The following is an 18,296-nucleotide window of genomic DNA, read 5'->3' as shown; positions in this document are numbered from 1 at the left end:
AAAGAGAATGCCTGTTTTCATACTGGAATGGCAGCAGTTATCAGATTATTCAGGTAATTATCTTTTAATATACAATACATCTGCATACTGAACAGTATTACTGATATTCCTCTACTAGATAGTACTATCAGTATTAGAGATATTCCTCCACTACATAGTACTACAAAGTACTACATAAATATTTTTAATAGAGATTATTAAAATTTCTCTACTCTGTTATTCTTTAGCTGCAGAATATAAGGAAAATTGATTGCATATGGGCAAACCTTTTGTGTGTTCTCTCATTCACATATTATGATTTCCAAACTGAAAGGAGTTACAGTGTACAAAAGCTAAAATACTAAGTCACAACTGTCTGACAGTCTTATCTAGAAAGGGAATTTTCTGAGGCACAGACCAACATGGATTTCATGACACTGGATCTACACTGGCTCAACAGACAACCTATGATACAGAATGTATGACAGAAAATGCCTAGATAATTTATCACTGCATGAAAAAGTTTGTGCACAGGGACAATTACCTTTCTGCTCTCACAGAAATGAAAATACACAGTTTACAGTAGTAATAGATTTATGCTCGCAATTAGACCATACTGTAAACAATTTACTGAAGACCCCTCTGAATCTCTCCCCTTCTCAAATAGTAAATATCATCTACAGAAAAGGTATATTTACCTTGAAAAGACAACATTTAATAATGTTTCTAGATTAAGTTTGCATTGATTTAATCTCAGAGAGATAATGTGGTCAAGAGAATGTTCTTTGTTTCATATGCTAGTATTGTTCCTAGAGACTATAAATCACCTCGGTATTCCCATACCTAAATTTCTGAATATAGAAGTACTGGATTTTCACTTCAATCCATTTGTAACTAACCTACTTATAGGGTCTTTTCCTCTGAACCTCTTGGTTTATGAGGTTATATAGTCTATATGTTTTAACATCTCTAGTTCATAGTTATAATTTAGAAAGGGGGGCAAAATGTTTCCATAAATCTGCTAGGACATTTATAACACAAACATATCTAAACAGAAACTAAGAAGATTAGAGGCTGCAAACATACCTGCAATATCTTGTTGATGCTTGCCAATGTGTGCCTTAGAAACCACTCACTAGATAAAAGCATAACCCAGTAATAATTTTCTGCAGATTAAAATATAAAGCAGACACCTGTAGCTCAATCTACGCACTTAGTTTAAGTGAATTGGCCACTGGGATGACGCTCACCTCAGAGCAGTAACCTTACATTTATTTTTTGGCCTGTTTTCTATTACACAGTGTCAGTGGAAATTCATCTCTCACAAATCTACACTGGCAATTCCATAAGGAACTGTGAGACCTAGACAAAATTCAAGAAATTAATGCAGATGCCTATATCCAAAACTGTGACCGACCCCTTTCACTCCACTAAGTGGCTCCTTAATCCTGGATGTCCTTGAATTCTCTGCGTACCTCAGGGAACTCTTCCCTCCTGACAGTTCAATAGGCTCCCAAAGTGCTACATTATGCACGTGTTCATCATAGACCCACTCTGAGCCCACCTGACCTCCTCTGTGATTCCTGTAGGACCCAATCTAGGAAATGTAATCTGATTACTTCATTATTCACACTGATAGCTTCTCGCTATCAGGTTTGGATTTGTTGGCTTTTTCTTAGTATAAGGTGGAGGAGGTACCACCCTGGAACAGTTGCCTGGCTACTAAGGGACAGCAACTCAGTTGTCTCTTCACCTGGTGGGATTCACATCCACAACTCTGCCTCCTGGTGACATGCAATTAAAGCATGGTCTAATTGCAAGACCACAAGCTAGGTTTGGCATCCTCCAAGATCACATGGAAATGGGACTACTCTGCAAAAAAAACCCCAGCAAACCAAACCACAAAAAAAAACCAAAACCAAAACAAAACCCCAAGCCACCCCAAAACAACAACAACAACAAAAAGCATAATTCATGAGTTCAGAAGGAAAGCAAACATGAAAGGACACACTATTCCATTTAGAGTACTCAGGTGAGAGTCGTAAATCTTTGACTTTTGTCCCTGTAGCTACTGCTAATAAACAGAATTAGACAATCATTAAGTAAAAAACCAAATAATCCCTGAAACGGGACTGAAATAAAGAAATCCCTCTTCCAACTGAATGCTCTAAGCAATCTGCAATAAAATCATAGTGTCATAGGCAACTAAGAAGTCACCTCAGCTATCCTTGGAAATATTTGTCTAATTGTCTCATTCCTTCCAGTGATAGGAATCCCACAGCCTTCATAGGTAACCCATCTCCATATTTATACACCTTTAGTATTCAAAAGATTTCTTTAACTGAAACATCTCTTACAACAGTGTAAGCCCATTCATTATGCTTAGTTCACTCTCTGCCCAACTCTCTGCAATAACCTTTTATATATTTGAAGACTTTTAGCATGTTTTTCCTAAATCATATCTTCTCTCAACTAAAAAAATCCAATTATTTCAATGTTACAATATTTGCTGAACAGGATCAGCTGCAACATACAAAGTCTAACCTTGATTTGTATTTTCCTGGGAGGAGAGAGATGTAGGGTTGAACACTCTAAGATTTAAAATGTTGAACTAAGGTCTCCAAGCACCTAGCTCTTATATAAAAGCTGGGCATCACAGCCACTTGAAAAGAGTGAATCCTGCCCACTTTTTTCCAAACACTACCTATCTAGCAGGTATCTTCAGGTACAGCCTTTGGATCACTGGCTGTCCTTGTGATTCTGTTCCAGCTTTCTAAGAGGAGTTCAAATGCAAACTTCTGTGATTAGACTTTCTCATTAACTTCTCCTAGATAGCTCTGCAGTCAGCATATAGCCTTTTTCACCCTTTGAGGTGCACGCTTTGGCACTGTACATGGAGCTTGGCAACCCAACGTTGGGGTTTGTATTCTATTTCAGGTTCAGAAACCTAAAACATAGGAAGTAAATGCAATTTGCAGGTATCAGAGATGTCTGGATTAAACATTGGAACACAGTGATAACATCTTCAAGATTAAAATGACTAAGCTAGTTCCAGAGCCATAAATAATATAGTCGCATTTGTATGGCTAGGCTGCGCTCAGGACCCTTGATGGAGGGTACCACTATGCTCTGCTGGATGCAGCTGAACTCATCACTACTAGGGATCTCCAGTTCTCTACGGAAGATTCTAAAGAAGCAAGGGAAAGGACTTATCCAATTATTTTAAGTATAGCTTAATGCTTTAGTCATAGGAACTCTGAAGCAGTACTACCCCAATTCAGAAAAGCACTCAGGCAGGACAGTAGGCATCAGTCAGGTAGGACGAAATCACGTGTTTATGGTGTGCTTAAGTGCTTTGCTAAATCAAGATACTTTTCCTGGATTTTGACTCAATATGGTCAATATGAGCATATACTGTGACAGAGGAACAACAGCCTACTGAGAAGGGTGACAAATGAACAGTTTGAAAGAGACTGGTAATCACTGTGCCTCTAATTAAGAAAGAAATTGCAGACAACCTAAAAGACTAAACTTATTTTTCATCCTCTATCTTTGAACGTGATTTTAAGATATGCCCATCAACAGCATTTTAAATACAATTACTTATTTTTCATTCACTGTGTAAAAGCTAGATTAAAGAAGTGAGAGCAATTTCATTCTAAGATTTGTTGTCATTTGGATGTCTTATGGCAGTTAGGTCACTTGGTTGGTCAGACAGCTGCCAAGACAGCTCTCATCATCTTCAGCACTGGAATGATGATTTGGCCTTCAAAGGACTGTAACTGTCATAGGACATCAAGACAATATAACACAAGGTGAACTTGCAGGTAGCTGGAATCCATTATATCATGAATTTTCAGAAGTTTAGGCAAGCCTTGAAACTTTACTATGAGTTCAGTAGCAAGTAGGTCATTAATGTAATGCATTCTTGGTGTTCTTGTAACAGCAGGTGTTGACCTGTCATTTAAGGCCTACTTTTCATAGGCCATAACACAGTACTTGGTTTAAGATAATGTTGGTAATAGCATATGATCATCATTACAGACAGGATAGGATAAGAGTAGGAACAGTACTAAGCATATACAAGCGAACATTAAAATCCATTTATATCATCTCAGTTGTAGCTGGGGTAACTATGTTAGATGACCAGAAAATATACTGGATGTACAAAGCAGAGATGAGCTTGGACTTTTCACTGACAAAAAAAGCCAAGAGAAGCAACTCTATTGCAAAGTGGCCAACAGATGCCATTTTTATTTTATTCCATGAATTCCATGGAATAAAATTCCACAAACGTTATTCCTGTGTGAAAAAAGCACTTTAAGGATAAAACACATGAGACCAAGGCATGACATTACCCAGAAACTCCCATTAAGTGACTAGTTAACACCAGCTTCTGAGAGTTTTCTCTGAATATCAATTTCAAGACAGTTTTGTCAAACAGAACACACAATACTTAAAAAACTATCTACAGCAAGCAATATCTACAGCAAACAGTTGAGCATAGTGCAGGGAAGCCCTGACCGGTGGAGGCTGTGTTACTTCTGAAACGAGCTATCTCTGTAAGCTAGCCATGAGTACAAGATTACAGACTGGTCTTGTAGAGAGGATTGCCTCTCAGCTAGGTTTATTGGGTTGGATACGGTGTTGCACGTGACACTGAATTTTAGCATGAAAGTTAGTACCTCCATTAAGCCTTTTGCTGTAATGTATAGACAGTTTGGGTTGACACATACTTATGCATCTCTACACTGCACTGTTGACCAGTATAAAGATTCCATACAAATGATGTTTAATAGAAACATGGATCCAACAGGTTTCCAAGAGAGACGCATCTCTAAGGTCCCAGAGATAGACTGCATCACTGTAGAGCATGCCTAACCAAATTATGAAAGGAAAGCTTTTATACGTAAGATGTTAATTCAATCAGAAACTCATACAGCTAACCTCTTTGCAGAAACTACCCACCACATGTATTTGTTGCCAAATGCTATAAGAAGCCTCTAAAGATTTTTCAAAAGGTTGGATTTCAGATAGAAGGCTTTAGCCTTAAGGCTAAATATTCAGGCTTTAGCCCGAAGGTCCACATTTCAGTGGAGAAGCCATGAAGCTTAGGAAAGAAAAAAAAAGTTAATAAACTGGTATAAAACTTGGCTGGACTCTGGGGTGTGGCTCAGATTTTTGTCCAATAATATATTCTTTACTGTTTATGATTTAATATTCATTAGTCTGAGGATTTTTAGATGCAGAAAACCTGCTAAAAGATACCAACTGACATACATTCAGAAGCTGGAATGCTATCAGACACTGACACTAACTTAATTTTTTTCTTCTGAGAGGGAGCTTCAGAAACTAATTCATTCCTTATAGATCTGTTAGAGAAAAAAAAAACTTTTTTTGCCAAGGTTTTACAATTGTCAAAAATGCATTAGAAAATATTTACAAATAGCAACAATGTGCAATTCCTTCAAATAGCATAAAACATTTGGTATGTCACTTCGTATATAACTTGCACAGATTTTAAAGGATTAAGACCCAGAGAAAATCAGGAGACCAAGAGGAGATAAAAGGTTTGTTGTTTATTTTGCTCTTTCTTCTCATAACTTGTTTTTAATACCAATTCAGTGGATCAACTACAATAAAGTGAATGAATAATTGTTTGCCCTAAAGATTTTTTTTTATTAGTAGTGGACTACAAGACACGAATAAGTATCTGGAACAGGAAAGTATCTGTGAAGTTTGTGATTTTATGTCTTCTCTTTGGCGCTAATTAAATCAAGGACAAAATTCCAAAACCCAAGGTGAGTTCACTAGGAACTCATCCAATAGGAGGAACTGAATTTGTCAGAACAAATACAGATGTCTACATGTGAGCTGGTCACCCCAGACCTACTTTGTTCTCAAGAGTGCAAAGTCAACACTTTTAATATGTGATTGATCTTATTACACAGGGGACATCAACAATAGGTCAAATGCATCTCTCCAGGTATATAACAGATGTCCAAGGTTAGATGAGATTAAAACACACCTTTCATGTTTCTGTAATTAATAAGTCATATAATAGATTCAATAGAAAGTTAATTCCAAGCATTAGCTTTCCTGAAGCTTAAAAGAAGAGTCAGCAGAATCATTATGTAATGATTTTGTAGACACATCATGACACTTCTGTCTGATAAAAATATTTGCCTGTAATATTTCATTAAATTTAAAGTTACTGTGTAGCAACTATAAGAGGTTGATGGCTGCCAAGAGCTGTGAGGCTGCTGAATAGAATGGTATTTCTGGAGCCTTGCCCAGAGTTGAGACAAAATTTGACTCATCTTCATGCATACATTTGCAATATACCTCCAAACTAAAATAAGGATTTAACTCCATCACGAGGTTCTAGTGATATCATGTTAGAGCTAAGAGTTGATTATAATATCAATAGAAGCTTCTAAGTGACTCTAAAGAGAAAGGCGATCTTTCCATAGCTACATTCATTGGGATGTTTGTGACCTTGAGTTGCGTTCTCCTAGAATGCACATGCCTCAAGCACTGATTCAGTTGTTGGTAGCAGGATAATTATAATTTGAACTCCATTTTGCTTCTTTGTACTACTTCAGAGTATATTAGCAAATATTGCAGTGAGTAGGAAATACTGTGGTTGGGAACGCTATGCCTGCAAAAATTTAGAAACTGTAGGATAGGAATTGAGCTAGATCAGGACTGATGAGTTCATCATATTTGTTTTTGCTTTCATTTTCAGCTAACAATCTTCCAACAAAAAACGGAGATAAAAAATTAAAAAAAGAGAGAGAGAGGAACAAAAAGAAAATATGAAAATTGCATGACATTTACACGACATCATTCTGTTCAATCTACTTATACGTTATAGCATTTTATTCAATCTTTTCCTGACCTATCTGTTCAAACTCTAAGCTTCTTGACATCTATCCTGTCACTTATCAAATGCTCATGCACTGAGAGTATGAGGGGAGTCCCAGTCTCAAGGAAGATTTTTAGGCATCACGATAATACAAACAGTAATAAGAAATGCCTTCAAACAGCTAAGTAACTAATATTCCTTCTTTTTGATAGTTAATCTTTTTATCTGCATGCTGAAGAGATCATTAAATAATAATTTGGGAATAAAGATAAGAAATATGTTTTTTTATTACTAGCACCACTTTGTCCGAGTATCAAATCATCCATCACAAGATGGAAGCACTAAACCCTATGAGTTCAAAAGAATCTCATGAGCTCTAGTCAATCTACTTCTTGTCATACATAATTTGATTCCAATACTTCTACTGGATAACCAAGCAGGTTTCAAAAATGCTGGTACTTTTACTGCAGAAAGTTGTTCTGCAATTTTTCAGATGGATAACCTACTTAACTGCTGCTCTGGATTTTTAAATAGAATTGGTGAACAGTAATACAGTAAGACAGTTATCAGCATGCACTGTTCACAATATATTATTGCACCAGCTTTAGTCACAAGGCTCATTCATACAGGTCAGTTGGATTGCAACATTTTGACATACAGTAATTACCACAGTGGAGAAGAAAAGACTCAGACAGACAGAAAGGAATTATAATTCACGGTGTTAAAACAGTATTAACAATAGATACTGTAGCAAAATACTGTCTTTTGTTATCACTACACAGTAGTACAATAGTTTAAGTTATTCTTACTATTTTGTCTAATTACTATCAAAAAAAAAGCAACATTTACTCTTACCACTGAGAAGCCAGTGTGGAAAAGATATCAGTGGTTTCAGGTTCTTGGAATAGTTTCAAAAGTTCTGGTTCAGATGACAAGTCAGCAAGGATCCTTAACTCAATATGGGAAAAATCTAGTAAACAGTGTTAAAATAAATCTATCACTCTAAAATAAAAATATACCTCCATTTTAACCAAACTATTACAAATTGAAATGTAAGCCTGGACTGTTCAGTCAATTCCTTGCACACACAAAAAAAAGATGCCTGTAAAAAGCTCATCTAAAGAAGTTATATTCCAGCTACAGATCACAAGGTGTCTGATTCCTTCATTATCTTCAGGTGTCAATTAATCTTATTAGCTCTTTGTTTCTACTGACAAGGCTTACATATCATCCACTTCCAAAGCACACTAAGGAGTATACATCATATAACAATATTAATTGATACTAAGGGACTTGACAGCCTTCTAAAATATAATGTCATCCAAAGGAGAGGGGAAAAAGAGATAACAGAACTGCGAACATTAATATGTATGAGAATAATAATAAATAGTATCTTACCTGCTGCTAAAAACGTATATCCTTTTTTTGAAACAAACAATGTTCTTGGGGAAATAGTTACTATTTCCTCTTCTTTTCCTAGAGAGGAGATAGACATTTAAGTCCCAAACCCCAGTCCAAAAATATTGTGTTGCAAACCATAGGAGGTTGTAAATGACATACCAAACACACAAAACCACACAAATGGCAACGTAAGCAACCTAGCAGAGCACCAACTGCCAACGCCACCATTATTTTACTCTATCAGTCATGGACAATGTCTTTATCTCTTCCATCTTTGCAGTACTGCGTACTTCTCCTTTATCAAAACCAAATCCTTCCCAAAACACTAGCTAACAAATATCTACAATAACTAACATTATTCACAGATCACTTAATAAAGGAGGCATTCAGATAAGGAAGGGTCCACGGAGATGAACTAAAAAAATATATTTTATCTTCGAACATACCACAGCAATGTGTTAATAACCAAATTCTGAGTTACAGGTGGTAGGGGCATATAATATTGAGAACATACAGCTGATATAGGCATCCAAATTCTAATGACAGAAATCCCCTATAATATCACAAAGCAATAATACACATCAACAAGGTATTAGAAACTCAGTGCATCCCGGGAATACCACTTGTCTTGGTATACAAAGGGATGGTGGTTTGAAATACAACAGAATTAATCTGATCAGCATAAAAGTGGAAAAAATAAGTGTCTTGATACAGGAATGAAAAACTTAGAAAAATGTTTTTGAGAAGCACATATTATAAGATCATTAACAAAATTGATTGGACTGTTTCCAGAAAGGCCTATGTGCCACAGTTATGCATGGCAGCTCAGGTTTACACAGCCACTGCTCACACATTTTTTTATAATAACCTTTAAAAAATACTTATAAAAATGAAACAGGTAGATAAAACAAAACTGCTGTCAAAGTTTTACATTGTCTTCAACAGACTCCTGTTTTATGATCTGTATTATTTCAAATGCAGGGAGTGAACAGCTGTGAAAAGGCAAGCCTGCCCTTATCTGAGAACCAAGTGCAACAAATGAGCAGCATTTCCCAGCTGTGGCTGTAGGCATTCAAGAAGGAGAGTTTATGTTGGTAAATCTCTCTCTTATATTTGGGTCTACTATTGTGGGTTTCTCTCTTTATCACTTGGGTCATGCTTTTCTAGACTTTACTTTGATTCTCTCTGAATCATCTGCCTTAAATCTGCTTCTGTTATCAAAAACAACACATCTGACTATTGGTGTTTAGTTGTGAGTTTGATCAAAATGACCCAGCTTTAACATCTCGGGAAAAGCCTTATGAGCTGAATGCACACAAAATCATCCCCAGGATATTTAATGGAGTTAAGAAGCATAATTTCATCTGGAAAACAGAACAGTAAGATAGCTGAGAGAAACAAACAAATCTAAAAGTTTGTGACTATTTAGATTAGTGCTGAAATAGCAAATTTTTTGCAGGAACAACCAGCAAGAAGTAATTGGTTTAAATTTTAATGTATAACTAAGCACTAATAATATATTCTATTCTTTAATGCTGGAGCTATTGGTCTGATTTAAAATATAATAGAACTCAGTAAAATAATTAGATAAAATTGCCTTTTCATGTTAATAAAAACATAGTTTACCTTTTATGTACTGTTTCATTGTAATTCTAACTGGATGTTTAGAGACACCTTGAATGTTCTACAAATAAGAATAAAAATGCTTAGTAAGTTAAAGTTTATGAAAACATGTTTATGAACAATTTATAAGCAGCATAAGATCATGAGTGATAATAACGCCAACAAGTTTTTCCCATATAATAAATAAGATTAACCATTTTGCCTTTCAAAGGAGTCTTCAGAGTAACTATTGATACTTTTGAGTATTTCTTCTTCCTTGAAAATTGGAAGCTTTTAAGAACAATTTCTCACTGGCAGCCTTTCCAAATCCTGAGCTCTGGATGTACCACAGAACATGATTAATAACCCATTAAAAATAATTTTCTTCTTATTTTAGCCTGTATTTTTTAGATATGGTGCATTACTTTCAAGAAAAGAATACATATAAACCCTGCCGTAAGCTAAGAGAACAGATTCTTCTTCAGCCTCTAGAAATTTTTCTAATGTCTATTCCCACTTTTTTGAAATGCATGATAAAATAAAGAAGGATCTCTTAACTACAGCGTATCAGTCAAGGTTAAAAGCGAGAACTAAGTTTATCAACAAACATGCAGGACTAGGAACAATAGAAGATTTTTCTTTAAAGATCTGGGTTCATACACCTCTAGTAAAGCATGAAAGATGACACATGATAGCTTTCTTCTGTTATTTTATGTCATTATGCCTCTTCATCTACAAAGGTAACACATGATGAGATAATGTGCATCAAACTCAATTTTCCTAATTCCACACAATTAATTTGCAATTGGTTCAGGAATTAGATGAGCATACTAATATTATGTAATACTGTGAATTCAGGAGATGGGAATAGTGCTATATAATTTCCAAATCAGAATGACCATTTTCTATGTAATTTTGAACTCAAATTTGTTATTTTAAACTTAAGAGGGATGTGATCAGACTGCAAAAGCTATGGAAATTTAAAGCAGAAGTAAAAGAACAAAACCCCCAAAACACAACAGCATCATTTCTAGTCTTAGTATCACCCTTAAAGATCTACAATTAAATGTATTGAAGTTGAACATCCACCACAGCACCATACAGAGAGAGAGATAGGAAACTAATACATAATATACATAATATTTTCACAGCATGGATAAACTAGGAACACTCCTCTCAATCCATCAATACAAAGATTGAGCTAGAAGAAACACTTGCCATCTTTAGTATTTTATTCTTCAGTTTCCAGAAACATTTGAAAAAACAGTTATGGCAATGCTTATTGTAATGCTACTAACCATATTTTGAAATAAGTGGTTATTTAATCTGTGCACAAAACTAACATTTCTATTGATAAATATTGATTTCTATCAATAAGTATTGATTTCTATCAATAACAAGTTGGGGAAGATCGGTGCTTGTTCGTATGAATAATATGCAGTTTAAGTGGCCATGGAAGCTAGTAGATCCTCAGAAGTTTAAAAAAATTAAGTCCTTTATTATGCATCTGGACGTGAATGTGGGAGCCTAATTTTACACATTTAAAGAACAAAATCACAACATTTTAATTCTGACTTGAATAATTTTAATGGTAGAGATCATTGTATGGACTTCTTATGGGCTCTATACTGGTATTGACACGTACTTAATAAGATAACCTCCAGCACAGGTTAAAGAGTTGTTTATAGTTATTACAACTGATTATTGTTCCTTAACTCATTAGCTTCAAAATCCTGAACAAAGTGAAATAAATAAAAATTTATTTCAAAATCTATCTACAATGGTAAAAATAAATCACTATATTGCTATCTTGTTTTCACTGACAGCATATGGAGAAAGTCTGCTTTTAATGAGTTTTAGAAGTGTTACTAATAATTCTGAGAAAAACTAGTAAATAATTGCAAATGCAAAATGTACTTTCACTTGTAAATTAGTTAACAACTCATAATTTGAATAAATCTTCAGAAAAGAAGTCAAGAAACATCAAAGTGGTAATGCTCATCTTTAAGCTATTGCAGTAGCTTAATAGATTCCTCTCATCTAATTTTAGACGTCTTTAGGCTAGTCACTGGTCTAAACTAGCTGACTAGAATCCCTCTGTAGTCAGTAGATGAAGACAGGAATCTCCAGTGGGTAATTCAATCTATCTGTATGTAACATACTTACAACGAGTTGACCTAAGATTCCCCTGGAGGTGATGTTTTCTAAGATTTAGATTATGAAATTTGATGAGATAAATGTACTTTAGATATTTAAAAGGATGAAGAAATAAGGAGACAATCTCAGAAGAGTCTTCCAAATGGAAAGCTTTCCTCTGCTTGAGTTGAAAATTAGGTGACAGCTTTATTGTATCAAAAGTAGATTGATGTGCCTTTGGTAAATGACTATTACCACCTTGGACTACATAATAGAGCCTGTATTTTTGCTTTTATGTATTAATTTCAGGTATATTTCTGCAAAACCTTCACAGATCCAATCTGAGACGTGACTGTTATCCCTTATTGTTAGAAAAGGGCATCCACATCTTGTCAGAAGTTATAGAGAAACAAAATTGCTCTCTCTGAACAGTTATGCTCCAACAGACAAGAAGGAATATACTTGAAACAGTGTGATGGAAAAGCTGGTTGTGAAAGTTAACTATTAAGACTTCTCTTCATTGGTTGGGGCGGGGGGGCAGGGACAGGGAATCAAGCTATCCTAGTGGTCAATTAACAAGAAAACCCTAGCATTGGATTAAAAAAAAAATTAATAAACTTATAAAAAACCACCATAATCCAAAATTCATTTCCAGAGGTTCCAATGGATAGAGGGATAGATGAAGCCGAGGGCCCAATTTCAATTATGTTTGAAAGGCTGTGATGATCAGGGGAGGTTCCTGAGTGCTGGAAGACAGCAAGTGTCACTCCTTTCTTCCAGGAGGGCACGGAGGATGTAGAAAACCACAGGCCATCAGCCTCTCAATTCCTGGGAAGGTGATGGAGCAAATAATCCTGGAAAACATTTGCAAACATATTAAAGTCAAGATGATGATCTGGGGTAGTCAGCATGGATTTACAAAGGGGAAATCGTGCTTAACCAATGATAGCCTTCTGCGATGAAGTGACTAGCTCGGTGGATGTATGGAGAGCAGCAGATGTTGTTTACCTTGACTTTAGCAAGGCTTTCAAAACAATCTCTCATAAAAGCCTCATAGACAAGTTGACGAAGTACACACTAGATAAGTGGACAGTGAGGTGGACTAAAAGTGGCTGAACTGCCAGGTTCAAAGGGTTTTGATGAGTGGCACAAATTGCAGCTGGAGGCCAGGCGCTAGTGAAGTACCCCAGTGGCCAATACTGCTCAACACCTCCATAAATAACCTGGATAACAGGACTGAGTGTAACCTCAGCAAGATGGCAGACAATCCAAAACTGGGAGGAGTTGGCTGCTCTGCGATTCAGAGGCATCTCAAGAGTCATAGAGTTCACAGCAGCTTTTTTGCAAAAAAAGACCTGTGGATCCTGGTGAAAAACAAGTTGAACATGAACCAGCAATGAGCTTTTGTACCAAGGAAGGCCAACAGCATCCTGGGCTACATCAGGAAGAGTGTCACCAGCAGGTCAAGAGAGGTGATCCTTCCCCTCTGCTCAGAATGCCTGATGAGAGGGTGTAAAGAAGAGGGAGCCAGATTCTTCTCACTGGTGCCCGATGACAGGACAGGAGGCAGTGGTCACAATTACAGAAAATTCCACTTAAACATAAGAAAAAACTTTTCTACTGTGACAGTGGTCAAACATTGGGACAGCTTACACAGAGAGGTTGTGAAGCCTCCATCCTTGCAGATATTCAAACCCCGACTAGAGATGGTCCCAAGAAACCTGCTCTAGTGGACCCTGCTTTGAGCAGGGGAGGTTGGACTAGACAATCTCTAGCAGTCCTGTCCAAACTCAACTATCTTCTGATTCTATGATTCTGTTTTTATAACATTACTGTAACCAATTAATCTATGTATCCCAGTGCCAACCCATTGCCTTCTCTCTATTTCACGTGATTTCTGACTGAGACAGAACTGAAGCCTTCAGTGGTATGAGGCAGTGGAAAACCATAGAAAAGACTCTGGTTTCATTCCCAAGCATTTTTAAAAAAAATATATATATAATATATAAAGTACACTTGTAGCATAACATTAAAATTCAAAGATTCAGGACAGAAACAAATATTTTGCAGAAATTGCAGTCAGATGGTATATCATGTCTTAAAATGCAAGCTGAGAAAAAGAACTGTATTGTCTTGATTATGAAAAATGCATGCAAAAATATAGAGCCAAGCTTCATAAATAATTTTGGTAAACCTGCAACACGATTAGTAAGAACTACTTGATTGCATAAATGGAAATTTCCATTTTTTTATGGTTTCATAGAATCATAGAATCATTTAGGTTAGAAAAGACATTTAAGATCAAGTCCAACTGTTAACTTAACACTGCCAAGCCCACCGCTAAACCATGTCCCCAAGCACCACATCTACATGTCTTTTAAATACCTCCAGGGATGGTGACTCAACCAATTCCCTGGGAAGCCTGTTCCAATGCTTGACAACCCTTTTGGTGAAGAATTTTTTTCCTAATATCCAATCTAAACCTCCCCTGGCACAACTTGAGGCTGTTTGCTCTCCTCCTGTCACTTGTTACTTGGGAAAAGAGACCAACACCCACCTCCCTACAACCTCCTTTCAGGTAGTTGTAGAGAGCGATAAGGTCTCCTCTCAGCCTCCTTTTCTCCAGAATAAACAGCCCCAGTTCCCTCAGCCGCTCCTCATAGGACTTGTGCTCCAGACCCTTCACCAGCTCTGTTACTCTTCTTTGGACATGCTCCAGCACCTCCATGTCTTTCTTGTCGTGAGGGGCCCAAAACTGAACGTGGTATTCAACATGCAGCCTCACCAGTGCCGAGTACAAAGGGACAATTACTCCTCTAGTCCTGCTGGCCACACGATTTCTGATGCAGGCCAGGATGCTGTTGGCCTTCTTGGCCACCTGGGCAACGCTGCCGGCTGATATTCAGCTGGCTGTTGACCAACACTCCCAGGTCATTTTCTGCTGGGCAGCTTTCCAGCCACTCTTCCCCAAGCCTGTGGTGTGGCATGGGGTTGCTGTGACCCAAGTGCAGGACATTGTGCTTGGCCGTGTTGAACCTCAGGTCATGACTGGTAGAAAGCCAAAAAAACATACAACCTTACAGTTGTACCCTTTTCTTTTTCACCTTTTTGTTGTCAGTGAAACCCCTTTTCCCACCCACCCTTCCCCCTACACGCATTAAATCATTAAAGATTAAATTTTGTAATATAGTTACCACACTTAAAAGAAAAAAGCACTGAATCTTATCTGCACTAGAGTCAATTTGGGTATGAGAAGCACAGACTGACTGTCTTTTTCCTGGATGTCCAAAGCTGACACCTTTCTTTGGCAATGGACCTGCCACACAGAGACCTAGCACTCCATCAATTCATCACCTCTTTTACAATTTCAGTTGCTTAACACATTTTCCCAGCATCTAGATGGTTCTTGGATCACTGTTTTTTAGTTAAACTCTTCAGAAAACATCGTGCTGGGTAAGGGACCATAGGCATGGCAGAAAAAAAAAAATCTTACTAGGAACACTAGATTAAAACTGTACATGTTGGAAAGAAATCAGCAGTCTGTTTTTCTCTTACCTCCATAATCTGATTTTTTTGCCACTATAATCCATCCTGACTGATGATCCTGATGCATTCCTTACTGTGGTGTTTTAGCACAGGTTAGAAATCTGTTTTCTTGGTTCTGAAAATACCTCTATTAAAAGTTGTTCTATTTTTGCCTGTTGTTTCAGGTGAAGACAGTGTAGATTCTTGCCTATGCTGTTAACTGCTGTATACAGAGCCTTTCAGAAACAATGACAGACTTCACTTTGGCAAGGAGACTCGGAATTGATTGACTCTTGACGTCTCTGTTCGAGCCTCGCAAACACAGCTTTCTCATAAAGCATTCAAGCCTTGCAAAAAGGATGCTCTAATCCATAAGGAAAGTCATTGTATCAAACAAGACTAGAATTACCAATGAAAACAAAATCCAACAAATAATATACAGTTCCCAGTTTGATGAGCTTATTCTCAGTCAGCTACACTTTCTGTTGAGCTTTCCATTTTTGGTATCCAAAATTCTACATCTACAATTGATCTTTTTATTCCTTCCTAGGTTAAAAACCAGTACGTTATTTTGGTTCTTTTGAAGGATTACAGTATACAGATATATATTAGATAAATTACCTTTGAAGTCAGTCTAGTTAGACTTCACCTAATCACAGAGGCTGGTGGTGCATTTTAATTATTTCCTACTCTATGTCAAGTAGGGTTGTTGATCACATTTCCTATGTTAAATTCCCCTTTCAGTTATTTATATTGATTCAGCTAACCCATACCTTTCTCTTCCTCTTCATATACATTTTCAGTAGCATAAATTGCTATGTTTTGAGCAAATAACCTCAGTCAACCCTGGTAACTCCCTAGAAATAGATGTGTGTGTGTGTGTGTGTATATATACACACACATCTATAGCCATATGTATATTCTTTTTTACTAGAAAATAGCTCATTAATCTACTAACTGCTCAGATGTGCATTTTTAAATATCTATGGAACATGTCTGTCTGAAGACCTACAAACTGCAGGGAGGGGAACAGAAAAAAAAAACCAAAAAACCCCAAGAGTAAGTTACTGAAATAAATGGGAATGCGCAGAGGTGGCTGCAGACTAGTCTTTGGACATTTGATTCCAATTAATTCCTGCACTGATGTAAAGACTTATTTAAAAATAGAACAGAGACAAAACTTACTACTGAGATAATAGTATCCATTCATAAATATATACAGTATGGATGTGTCACAAAGGAAGATCAAAAACAGCCAAGGAGTTAGACTGAACAGATGTAAGGAAGCAGTTAGACCAGGTAAAGTTATAACATATATATATATCTCTCTCTCTCCTTTGATTTGGCGACTAATCCACCTGCTGTTACAGCAAGGCAAAGTGCCAAACACTAGAGCAAAATAAAGACAATAGAAGAATTAAATATTGTTTTACAGTGACTACCAATACCAGCAAATAGCAAAAACCAGTTGCATTTCTTATAAGCAAGAATAATTACTGGGACTGTGATCCTGTCACATTTAATTACTCTGATAGCTGTTGCTTCAGGAAATCAATTCTTTCCTAATACTTGAGAAAAACACAGATTTTTCTCTTCTGTTCGAAAAAAGTTCAGAGCAATGAAATTCTAGATTATCTCATGAAATGTAGCACTCCAGCAAAAACTGAAGCATTAGAAGTCCAAAAGTTTCTGGAGTTTCTCTTAGTATCTTCTCCAGAAAGTTTACGAAAATAATTAGGCCACAACTGTTCTCCTTGAACAAGTACTCAGCTATACACAATGAAACACAAAGTAAGCTTTTAAATTCATGGCATCTGTTTGATGACTAGCATTGTATTACTTCTGGAGCAGAAGTAATACTTTGGTCTGCAAGACCAGACTTCATCACAATGGTAACAGATAGGTAGATGACAACTCCTTTAAGTTTTATATTCTATACATCTAATTACTTTTTTCTTTTTATTCTTGTATTGGATTTTTCCCCTGCTTATTTGTTGCTTCAAAATTTTCTCACTCCTTTTCCTTCTTTTTCAGTTTTCTTTTCTTGGTTTACTTGGGACAGCACCTATTGGTAAATTGTGCACTCATACCTCAGTTAATCAATTTGAGAAGAAATGCAAGAACAGGTTCAGTGAGCTACTTCCTTAACCATCAATACTCTGCTTGCTCCTTTGTTAAAGGCCAAAGCTGCTGGAGAAAGAGCAAGGAAAACTGCACACTGCCCAAAGTAGTCAATGCAGTCCTGAGGGCACTCACATCAGCAAATTTACTCAATTTGTCTGGCACCTCTAAAGTTGGTGGCAACTAACTCGTAAGAAATTACACAGCAGAAAAAAAAACCCAGAACAACCCCTTCCTGATTTCTCTTTTGGAAAATTGCCATATTTAATTATTGTCCATAGCAGCATCTATTTATTATTATAAAAGAAAAAACAGTTATTTTCTGTGGCTTCTATATGAGACACAATTCCAGGACAGTCTGAAGATCTAATTTTTAAAATACAGCATGTAGCTCCATAAATAGAGAAAATAAGAAAATGAACAAGGTCACCATAGCAATACCAGTCTGGTATGTATGTGTACATGCATTCCTAAGCAAATCTTGACTTGTCTGCAATTGCCACCTAGTGGCTAGTTAAAAATTAGACACATTTATTTTCCTTGTCAAAAACCACAGAATTATAGACTTCTGGTAAAGGATTTCTTCATTTTTGGTATAAGTTACTGTTTTTCAGCAGTGAACAATCTTTCAAAGGTAATGCACTCCCCTCTTGCTTTACCCAGC

The 18,296-nt window shown here is 36.6% G+C and overlaps 1 protein-coding gene across 1 annotated transcript in view; it reads right to left on the bottom strand.

The window, feature by feature from the left end:
- POLN (polymerase (DNA directed) nu) overlaps positions 1–18,296 on the bottom strand; it is a 104,349-nt gene that overhangs the window by 48,762 nt on the left and 37,291 nt on the right. The window contains exons 15-17 of the mRNA XM_010577280.1: positions 9,875–9,932; positions 8,246–8,323; positions 7,703–7,817 (exon numbers count right to left, since the gene is read on the bottom strand). Coding sequence (XP_010575582.1) covers positions 7,703–7,817; positions 8,246–8,323; positions 9,875–9,932 — 251 coding nt within the window. The remainder of the gene's footprint in view (positions 1–7,702; positions 7,818–8,245; positions 8,324–9,874; positions 9,933–18,296) is intronic.

Source organism: Haliaeetus leucocephalus, unplaced genomic scaffold (genome assembly GCF_000737465.1).
Source record: "Haliaeetus leucocephalus isolate CR32 unplaced genomic scaffold, Haliaeetus_leucocephalus-4.0 Scaffold51, whole genome shotgun sequence".
Classification (NCBI taxonomy): domain Eukaryota; kingdom Metazoa; phylum Chordata; class Aves; order Accipitriformes; family Accipitridae; genus Haliaeetus; species Haliaeetus leucocephalus.
This window is presented reverse-complemented; position numbering and strand designations above follow the sequence as displayed.